At 38.2% G+C, this 11751-nt stretch overlaps 1 protein-coding gene across 1 annotated transcript; it reads right to left on the reverse strand.

Annotated features, from left to right (window-relative positions):
• Window positions 1-1164: 1164 nt before the first annotated feature.
• On the reverse strand, window positions 1165-1806 carry LOC120267221 (probable disease resistance RPP8-like protein 2). Its single transcript, XM_039274912.1, has 2 exons — window positions 1456-1806; window positions 1165-1389 (listed from the first exon to the last, which is right to left on the reverse strand). Exons 1-2 carry the CDS (start codon window positions 1804-1806, stop codon window positions 1165-1167), a joined length of 576 nt encoding a protein of 191 aa, XP_039130846.1.
• Window positions 1807-11751: the final 9945 nt, after the last annotated feature.

Here is an 11751-nt window from a genome sequence, read left to right on the forward strand (position 1 = left end):
TTTAGCTTTCTTGCTTTTTCTTACATGGATGCCCAAGCCTTCTCCTTAATTTATACTAGCATGAGGCGGTTGATGAAGATTCTAGGTTGCTTCATTAAGTTGGTGGATTAGATTAGTCTAGAAGCTTAGTGAAGCTTTGATGCTTCTAGATTCTTGAGGCGGTGCTGCCTTCAAAGGATCTTATTGCTGTTTAGTGAGAATCTAAATCAAGGCGAGAAGGAACATTCGGATATCTTCTAAGTTTATGGTAATTGGAAGGCTAATCTAGCTCAAAGATAGCATTAATTATGGGATTATTTCTGCAATTTTCTAGCTTCTGGCATGTAACCACATAGATATTGCAATTAACTACAATAGTTACTATGTATATACAAAATATTTTTAAACAAAAGAAGAAAAGGAATCATCTTTAGCTATCATCCACACATACATCAATAAAAACATTATACAAATGGATAATAAAACCAGGAAACATGCAAACTGTTCTACATTAACACATGTTGCATGAGTATATCCTCACACAACTTGAGAATCAAAGCCAATATGTCAAATCTCATTTCAAGGAAAGCATATAGAAAAAAATCCATCTTTTAATTATCACATACCACAGATATCAATGCAAACATTAACTATACATGGATACTGAATCTCAATTCAGCATGAACCAAATTCATTTTTTTTCACAAAAATATAATAATAAAATAAATTACAGGAATTGAGCTTGCCTCTGATTTGGCATCAACCAAGACTCTCCGGATGTTGTCCTCAGTCAAATCAAGTTGAGGAAGTGAAGCAGAAATTGGAAGTAAACGCCATTTCCGACAAAACTTGTTAGAGCTCGGGTTTCATAATGTTAGGGTTTGGAAATGTGGGAACTTGGAGGATTTGGAGAGATGGAGGGGGAGTGAGGAAAGGAGATGGAGATGGAGATGAGGTTGGAGTAAAGCCATAAATTTTATTTCTTTTTTCTTTTTTATCGAGTTCCTGGGAAATAAGACAACCAGGCAAGCAAGCCGATCTTTTTATTGGATACGGGTCGGATCGTTGAATAAAAGATCCGAATCTAAACCCAATCCTTGAATAAATCCTCTGCTGCTTTTACCCTTTGTTCCGCAGGAGATTTGTATTCTCTTTGCATAAAATAGAGATCGTGGTTTACCTCTCTCATGAGTCATGATACAAAATGACTGAAGGTATGTGCCTTATTTTTTGCCAGTCCTCACCATCATTGGTTCTAAACCTTTGGCAGAAGTCTCTATGGATATGCACTACTTTCAACTCTTGTAGAGTAGTAACCTTTTGAAGGTCTTGGGGAAGCATCACCAGACCACATGCCTCTATTTCCAGTTCTCTAAGCTTAGGTATGGCTTCATCCTCTATCTTCCACACCTTCAATTGAAACAAGGAATTCAGTTTTAACACTTTCAATTGAGGGAATCCTTTCTCCAAACAAACCATCTCCTTTCCAACAAAAACATCATGCCTTAACCTAAGAACCTGAAGGTTACCTAGCTTCCCTAACATCAATAGGGGATCTTCTTGAAGCCTTGTTGATTCTAAGGTCAACTCGGTGAGGCTTGCAGGCATGCAAATAACATCTGGCAGCCCTTCCAATGGGCCACGCAAATAAAGAACTTGGAGGTTATTCTTGTGTTGACTAGTGGAGAAAATTGAGCTGGGTATTGCACTATCCTCCTCTGTTTTCCACGCCAAAGTGAGGCTGTCTAGTCTGCCAAAACAATCTAACGATAGCTCCTTACAAGTGGCAGTGACATCATGAACTCCTAGTATACGAAGACTTGTCATCTTTTGTAAACCATTCTGCAACCATGGATCAGCTTTAACACTTGAAAGAGTTTGCAGATTAGGATAGGCCCTGAGTATTTGGCAGTCCCTCAATTGAAAAACCTACCTACCAAATGTTTAGGTTGCTCTGCATCTTCCACACTTGACTTGGTAGCTTACTGATATGGATAGAATTCTTAATGTCAAGAGTTTGTAGATTAGTTAGTCTACTGATGGAGGGATGGCAGAGCTCTTAGATCTGTATAACGCAAACCTAAGTACCGTAAATGAATTAACTTTTGTTAGGTGTTTGCCTTAAATACAACAGTGAAAAATATGGAATTTACTGTACCAATGCTACTATAGCACTGTTATTGTTCACATGCGGCCGGCATGCGGGCGCACACTTGCCCGTGAGCCTTGCTGTCTACCGGGGTACTGTGGCAAAGTACTATTCACAAATACTGTTCATTACAGTGTAGCAAAATAACTGTTCATGTGCGGGTCTCATGCGGCCGCAAAACACCCGTGAGCTTCACTGGTGACCTTGTGCGGCCCGTATGCAGCCCGCATAAGCTGCAAAAAACCTTCAATAGCTTCCTTGAGGCTTCAATGCTCCTCCCAAGGGTTCTACAAGGCTTCAAAGCTTCAAAACAACTCATAAAATACTATCAAACCCCTCATTCATGTTAGAATGAGATGAACAAACATACAACAACACAAGAAATGATTTTTAGTGTGGAAACCCTACAAATCGAGGAAAAACCACGGGACTCCTTATAGCCTCTTAAACATGTTTCCACTATGTTGACTTATGGGATAACACCAAGTTCTCTCTAGCTCACTAGAAGAATACATACAAAGAACATGAATTTCACAAGAAAAAAGATTCAACACTCATACATCATCCATACACTAGGATGGTTCACAAAAGGACCTTAAGGAATGAGAGTTGAGGGATCAAACCAAAGGATTAGGAGAGATCCGGCGATGATGCCTTCCAATCTTGCCTTCTCCAAGAGCCCTAGCTCCTCCTTCTCTTCCTTAGATGATGCCCTTTTTCTTTTCTCTTCTTTCCCCAAAAACTGTGAATAGTCACCCACACATTCTCATCAAATATGAGAGCTTTTACCATTGTAAAATTCCCTTCAAGCCCTCCTCTATAAGTCAACATAGCTTCATTTTTTTTTAAACCACGGGCCAACCCAACAAATGGGCTGGACCCAACAACTTTCTTATATCATTCGGTAATGACTTGATTCCTGTACCCTGGAGATTTATGACTCTTAGTAACTTTATGTTATGGAAGAATTTCTCCATTTTAGTGGTTCTCTTCTCAATGTCTATCAAAGTTATAAGCCTTGTTTGAATTGACTTTTAATAGAAGGGATTTTTTTAAAGTTCTGTAGGCACTTTTAAAAAAAGTGCTTTTCGGAGTAAGTTAAGTGCTTTTCTGTATTTTATGTTTGGATAGATTAATGCAGAAGTACTTTTATATGTGTGGAGTTGTTTGGATGTGGATTTGTAAAGGCATTTTTGGAGATAACAAATTACTAAAATGGGCATTTAATGACTTTTCAGTTACTATTATATATTGATATTAATAATGATAATGACTAATGTTATGATAATAATAATAACTTAATGTATTATAATTAATAATTATTATAATTATAATATTAATTAATTAATAATTATTATTATCATTGTCATTAAGGGATTAATGCATTACAAATATAATTACAATTACAATTATTATATATTAATTATATAATAATAATTGTAATTGTAATTATATTTGTAATTATATAATAATAATTGTAATTGTAATTATATTTGTAATGCATTAATAACTTAATGACAATGATAATAATAATAACTATTAAGTAATTAATATTATAATTATAATAATTATTATTATATAATTAATATTATAATTATAATTATAATTATAATATTAATTATATAATAATTATTATTACCATTGTCATTAACCCGAATATAGAAATCAGGGATTGTAGAAAGAATTGAGGGAAATTGATTGTTTGAGGGTCAATTTAGTAATTTGATAATCTCAAAATAGCTTTTCAGAAGTGTTTTTTTGAAAAGCACTTCTTGGGCAACTTCTGAAAAAAACTGAATTTTAATTTTTTTCACAGCTTCTGCTTCTGCCAAAAAAGCCCAAACAAACATGTTTTTTAAAACTCAGAAGTGCTTAACTTATAAAAAGCACTTCTGAGCTTAAAAAGAGCCAATCCAAACACCCCCATAGTGTGCAAACGAGAAGTTGAGTCAGTGGACTTCAATCGAGCAATGTAACTAGCACTCTTGTCCTCATGGAGAGCAAGTCGATGAGTTTTATGTAAAATATTCTCCTGATTGTCATTACTAGGAATATGAATTAAGTTTATGTTGGAAATAAACTTAAACATAAATAATCATATGGGTTAATAATGTGAGGGTTATTATGAGTCATAAGTTAGAGAATATGAAGAGTTAGGAGTTGAGGAATATGAAGATCAACGGTCATGTTTTACATGAATTATTATGGGAGTTATAGAAGCTCAAAGGTTTATGTAAAGCCTATATAAGAGGTTTGAGATTTGAATAATATTTATATTATCGAGTGGTATTTTATCTTCCTCTTCCTACTATCTCTTTTTGAGCATATTTTGGCCCATCATCATTTCCAAAAGTGGTATAAGAGCATGTGGTTGAAGAGTTGGTGAACTTTTGTCATTCCCAACAATTGTGCCAAAGCCTTGTTGAAGAGTTAGTAAACGTTCGTCAATCATAACAACATTTTAGTAAGAGAACTGGTTAAAAAGTTTGACCAACGACGTGGTAGTATTGATAGGAAGTCTCTCTCCATAAGAGATAGGTTGTATCGATAGGTGATTCTCCATAGAGGGCCTTTGAGATTCAAGCTTGTCAAAGTGATGCCAAAGTAGGCTAGAAACTTGAAGTACAAGTCAACCGACTTGAAGGCAAAGTCGAAGAAGAAAGGTGAGAGCTGTGAGCAAAGCTCCACGGAGAAAGAAGACTGTATAAGACAGTCAAGAGAAGAGAAATGGAGAACGGAAGACCAGTTGTTGTGTCAGTGCAATTCAAGGCGATGCTTAAGGAGATATTAGAAAAACTAAACCTTCCACTCCCAAGGTATGAATGTGAACGAAATGGTCCTGACCACTTACCTAATTTTGTTGTGATAATAAGGTTTGAGGACAAGCAAGGATGCCATGAACTATGTGGACCTCATGCATACACAAAGAAAGATGCTGAGAATGAAGCCTTGATGCGAGTGATAAAGCATCCAGGACATTACTACGACATTATCGTGAAAGATATAAATGAAGAAGAGCTGGTTGAACTTAAGCATGAGTGTGAAGACTTGAAGGAAGCTAATGAAGAGCTTTAGAAAAGCCTCCATGAAACTAGTAAGGAGTTGAAGGAGTTAAAAGAAAGAATGGCGGATTTAAATCCAGAGGAAGAACTTGATTCCTGGTCATCAAATAGTGTTTGTGTTTGTCCAAAAGGTTGTGCTTGTCATGTTTAACAAAATGTTTAACTTTAAGGGGGAATGTTGGAAATAAACTTAAACATAAATAATAATATGGGTTAATAATGTGAGGGTTATTATGAGTCATAAGTTAGAGAATATGAAGAGTTAGGAGTTGAGGAATATGAAGATCAATGGTCATGTGTTACATGAATTATTATGGGAGTTATAGAAGCTCAAAGGTTTATGTAAAGCCTATATAAGAGGTTTGAGATTTGAATAAAATTTATATTATCAAGTGGTATTCTATCTTCCTCTTCCTACTATCTCTTTTTGAGCATATTTTGGCCCATCATCATTACCAACAGTTTATACCTCGGGTCAGGGAGATTGAGAGGTCATGAAGAAGCTCATGAATTTGACAAGTCTTGATGTCTCCATGGTGATGTCTCTCCGCCACTTGAATCATACTCCAATTCACCAGTTCCTTGAGACAATCCTCAGTGACTTCCTCCATTGTTTTTTGGTCTCTAGGTTAGATAAACCCCTCTCTAATCCATAGTCGCATAAGCCTCTTGGCACTGATCAAATAACCCTTGGGGAAGATGATAAAGTAGAGAAAGCATGGCTTCATGTAGTAAGGGGGATAATGGTAGCTGAGAGCTAGTTTCACCTTGCCTCAGTTGCCAACTCACACTTTTTAGCAACTTCCTCCATTCCTCCACTGATTGGCATTTAGTCAATACTAGGCGTCCCAATATAATGATGGCAACTTGAAAGCCACAACATTTTGTCACCATCTCTCTTCTTATAAATTTCAAGTGTGGCGGATAATCATTGCTACACTTTGTTGGAATTGCCTTTCTGCACAACAACTCCCAGCTATGTTCTTCACCCAAGAACTTGAGATTGTAAGGAGGGCTCTGCCTATTTACATGCAATGCCACATCTTGGTTGTGAGTGGTTAACAACACTCGACTTTATTCATCATATGTGGTAGTACTTCTTTGATGCTATCCCAAGCTCCTTTGCTCCATACATCATCTAAGATCACCAAGTATTTCCTTTGTTTCAAGTACTTATAAACCTCCCACTTCAATTCCTCACAACTCATATCTTTCAATTTTTGGTTAGACATAGCCATGACATCTTTAGCAATAGGCTTCAATACTTCTCCAGCTCGATACTCTTGTGGAAACCCAGATCCATGCTTGACATGCAAAGTATCTCCTGATGCCTGGGTCAGAGAAGATCTTCTTGGCAAAAGTGGTCTTGTCTAAGCCTCCCATGCCAGTGATCAATATGATAGCACGCCTCTAATTCGCATTCTTCCCCATCAGAATCCTTGCCAATGCCTTGATATGTGCATCAAAGCCGAGAATATCCTCTGCCTCCACAACTGTAGTTTGTCTCCTGCTCGTCATTGGTAGTCTTGCTTCAATGGTCAATGAGTTTGAAGAAGTTGCTTCGATGCTTTGATTGTCAAATATATTTCGATTAACATATATCTCATAAACTCTCCCATTGACCTTGTAGATATTATTACCAAGTCATGGATGATTGCTAGTTTGGAAGGAAGAACAACACATGTTCTCAATGAGGTGAGGTAACCGCCGGGTGATGGGTAATAGACCCCTTTAGTTCAGCATCAACTAATAATAAATGGACTCCATATACGCATATAAGTGTGGGGGGTAACTTTTATCATTAAGTTGGTGTCTGCTCTCCTCTCCATTTATATGTTATTGTTGGTGCTGGATTCGCTAAAAATAAGAAGAAAACTAAGTGTTTGATGAAATGCCTAGTGAAAGCTCAAGTGTTTGTGGAAATACTAGAGGTTCTTGGTGATTGGGTGTTCTTAGTCCATTAAAGTGCTTGACCAACCAATCACACAATGTTCTCCTCCACTATTTAAATCAAAAGAAAAGCATATAACTCGACATTACCCAACCTAGTTATTGGATGATAAGAACATAATAACACCCCATTGGACACAACATTAGTTAACCTACTCCAGCATTGGCTTGTTACAGAAACCTAGAGATATGGGTTAATATTTAACTCATGTCTCTTTTCAAAACCAACTAACATAACTAACATAACATTAATATAAAGAGAGTTCCAATATCTCTTCACATCCGATGCCCATACTTCATTCTCATTTGGTACAGTAGCATGCTTGTACTATGCCTTCTCCCATTCTCTTCACAATAGATGCTTCAGCACCATGCTCTCTGGCCTCCGCCCAGACTGCAGTTGCGTTGCTCTGATTCTGCATGTCACTAGGCAGTACATCATCCTCAATCACATCTTTAACACCCCCTCTTGACTGAAGTGTGTTTATTCCAATCATTTTCCTTATTGCCACATGTTTCTCTGGTGATAAAGGCTTATTAAAGAGATATGCTAATTGATCATTTGTGGAACAATGAAGCACAGAGATCACCCTATCAGTAACTAGTCCCCGAATGAAGTAAAAAATTACATCAATGTGCTTGGTCCTTCCATGATGAGTAGAGTTCCTCGGAATTGTAATTGCCGAATGATTATCACAACATAGCTTAGTTGCATTGTTGAACAAAACTCCAAGTCTTACAAGATTCTCCTAAGCCACATAATTTGACAAGCTGCGAATGTTGCAGTAATGTATTCAGCCTCTTTTGTGGATAGTGAGACTATCTCCTACTTCCTTGAACCCCGAGAGATTGGACTTGAATCGAGAGAGAAAAACATGCCAGTTATGCTCTTCTGATCTGATTTACAGCCACCCCAATCGCTGTCTGAATAAGCTTCTAGAACCCTTTCATTACCTAGCAAGAACCATAAACCATATTCCACTATTCCAGCTAAGTATCTCACTACTCTCTTGGCAGCTGAGAAGTGATCCTTGCTAGGACAATTCATGTACCTTAACAAGTAATTCACAACATAGCATATGTCTGGTTGAGTGTAAGTGAGATAGATTAACTTCCCCACTAAGCTTCTGTATATCCTTGGATTAGCAAATTCCTCTGCCTCATCATTCTTGAGTCTGTCATTCACCACCTTTGGAGTTGACATTGGTTTGCATTACTTCATGTTGAGTTGCTTCAGCAAATTCTCAACATAGTTCTTCTGTATAACAAAGATGCCATCGGACCTTTGCTTTATCTCAAGCCCAAGGAAGTAGCTCATGATTCCTATGTCCAACATCTCAAAATTCTCCTTCATCTCAGCTTTAAATTGATCAATAAGTAAAGTAAATGAACTAGTATAAATGATATCATCAACATATAAGTTGAGTAGCAAACTTTTACCATTCTCTGGCACCTTTCTGTAAAGAGTGTGCTCACTTTCACTTCTCACATAGCCATGTTCTCTAAAATGTTGATCAATTCAGCCATACCAAGCACGAGGTGCTTGTTTCAATTCGTAGAGGGTCTTCTTTAGACGATAAACTAGGAGTTCACTACCTTCAACCTCATATCCTTCTAGTTGAACAACATAAACTTCTTCTTGTATCTCCCCATTGAGAAAGGCTATCTTAACATCAAAGTGATATACTGGTCACCCTGCATGAGCTACAAGAGCTGGTACAAGTCTCACAGTTTTTAGACAAGCAACAGGAGAGAACATATCCTCATAATCAATGTTGAATTTTTGAGAGTACCCCTTGGCCACCAACGTGGCTTTTTGTCTCATAAGCTTGACCCTCAGCATTTCACTTTGCCTTATAAATCCATTTAAGACCGATAACATGCTTCCCTGGAGGTAAATAACACAGTTCCCATGTATTGTTGCTTACAATAGATGCCATCTCTGTATCCATAGTAGCTTGCCAATCTTTCATCTTCATTGCCTTCTTAAAATCCACTGGTTCAGCTACATGTTGAGCATGAGTGCAAGTGTTGTATATCTCTTCTAGTGATCGAGTTTTCCTTGCAGGTGACCTATCTGTGCTTGTAATCTCTTAGCCTGATAGGACTCACTTTAGGTGTTGCAATTGTGCCTCCAGCCTCTCTTCTATCTTCTCCTCTTCTAGTAGCATCCTTTCCAAGAATATCAGGATCTCCCATGACATCTTTAATTGGAACCTCTTGTACATCTTGATTATTTATCTCCCATTTCCATCGAGAGCCTTCATGAAACACTACATTTCTACTCTCAATGACTTTACAGGTGAGTGGATTGTACAACTTGTATTCTTTGGACTCTAAGCAATATCCAACCAGTATGCACTTCTCTGATTTATTATCAAGCTTTCTGATGCCTGTGTGAAGGAATGAGAGCAAATGCAACACACACAAACACTCTAAGATAGCTCACATTAGGTTTAGCACCATGCCATACCTCATAAGGTGTTTTCCCATCCAAAGCTTGAGTTGGTGATCTATTAATCAAGTGTACAGCCGTTGAAGTTGCTTCTCCCCAGAACTTTGTTGGCAAATCACCACACTTGAGCATCCCCCTTTCCATCTCCACAACAATCCTATTCTTACGCTCCACCACACCATTTTATTGTGGTGTGTATGGGGCCGAGGACTCCCTCTTGATTCCAAGCCTCTCGCAGTATACCTGAAACTCATACGAAGAGAACTCACCTCCATGGTCACTCATAATTGTCTTGAGCCTTCTTCCTGTCTGTTGTTCCACTAGAGCATGAAAACTTTGGAATTTCTTCAATGTCTTTGACTTTTCTTTAAGAAAGAAGACCCAGCTCCACCTGCTATAATCATCAATTAACAAATAGAAGTACCTATTTCCACCCAGGGATTTTTCACTCATAGGACCACACAAATCCATATGGATGAGCTGAAAGCATACAACTGCTCTCCGAGATGTCCCACTTGAGAAGCTACTCCTTGCCTGCTTCACTAACACACAATCTTCACACTATGTTGTATGTTTTAGTTCTGGCATTCCTCTTACCATCTGTTTGTGAGATAGAGACATCAAACTCCTACAATGTAAGTGCCCAAAAAGTAGATGCCACAACTCTTCAATTGTTTGCCTTCTCACAGCTACATTCAAACACTCCACACTTGTAATGTCTAGAGAGAACATGTTGTTCTTTGATCTTGTAATTACTATAGCTTGATTGCTTGCATTATTGTCACTGATAACACACTTATCATCCTTGAACACAATTGAATATCCTTTTGTGAGTAGTTGGCCCACACTGAGAAGGTTGTGTGTTAGACCCGGCACATATTGCACTCCTTGTAGCTTCTTCTGATCTTCAGCATGTGTACGCATTGTCATAGTCCCAACTCCATGTACCTTCATCTCCTTGTTGCCCCCGAGTCTAACACTAACTTGCATTGACTCATCTAGGCTATTGAACAACGTCTTATCTCCTATTATATGATTCGAACACCCCGAATCAACTAACCATATTGAATTTGATTGAGATTCAGTAGAGTTGCTTGCCATGAAAATATTCCCAGTGTCATCTTCTTCTACTATGAGACAAGCATCCTTTTCTAGTTACTTCTCCTGGCTCTACACTCAGCTTTCACATGCCCGATCCTTTTACATTGAAAGCATTGGATATGGCTTTTGTTTTCAGAGCCTCTTCCAAGACCATTCCAGCCTCTTCGACTCACACTGGTGAAGGATCTCCCACGACCTCTACCATCACCATAGGAGCTCCCTGAGTGTCCTCCTTTTTTGTGACTAGTGCTTGTGGACTCACCCTTCACATGGAGAGCTTTCTCACCAGTTTTCACAAAGGTGCAATTCACTCTCACTTCATGAGCCTTTAGAGTCCAATAGAGATCATCAAGAGTGAGCTTTTCTATCTCCTTCAACTCCTTAATGGCCACGGAAACCTAATCAAACTTCATAGCCAAGCTTTAAAGGACCTTGGACACGACTTCAGACTCCACAAGCTTGTGACCAAGTGCTTTTACTTGATTGACAATAGTAATAACTCGAGATATATACTCCTGGACACCTTCATCATCTGCCATTTGCATTGTCTCAAAGCTTTACCGAAGATCTTGTATCCTCATCGACAGAACCATAGAACCTCCCATGCTTCATGTGTTGACTTTGCCTCAGTGATGCGGTCCAAGTTGAGTCCATCCACTACCTGCTAAATCAAGCACATTTCCTTTGCATCATACTTCTTGTTTTCCCTCTCCACAACTTCATTCTTTGACTTAGCCACACCTTTCTCTACTAGATCCCATAACTCCAATGATCTGAACACATCTTCATGCGGAGACTCCACCTACCATATTCTTGTCCGATGAATATCGGAACAGAAGGCTGAGAGAGGGTCACTAATGAGCTGCTAGTCACCATCTTCAATCTTGACGCTCTGATACCAAATTATTGGTTGACACACCCCTTGCATGTGTGTACCGTAAGTGCACGAGTTATCGAAGTAATAAAGTACCCCGGTGAGTGGGTAGTCGCATCTATAGGGAATAGTTGTTAAGAAGCAAGTAGTAATGCTATTTAGCTATAGAGTGAACCAATTT

Source organism: Dioscorea cayenensis, chromosome 8, assembly GCF_009730915.1.
Source record: "Dioscorea cayenensis subsp. rotundata cultivar TDr96_F1 chromosome 8, TDr96_F1_v2_PseudoChromosome.rev07_lg8_w22 25.fasta, whole genome shotgun sequence".
Lineage (NCBI taxonomy): Eukaryota > Viridiplantae > Streptophyta > Magnoliopsida > Dioscoreales > Dioscoreaceae > Dioscorea > Dioscorea cayenensis.

Excerpts from the sequence above, each read along its gene's own strand:
- LOC120267221 (XM_039274912.1), bottom strand. The coding sequence starts at position 1,806 with ATGACAAGTCTTCGTATACTAGGAGTTCATGATGTCACTGCCACTTGT. Across the intron at positions 1,390-1,455 it reads TTTTTGTTGGAAAGGAGATG|GTGTGGAAGATAGAGGATGA; the intron begins GTTTGTTTGGAG and ends TTTCAATTGAAG.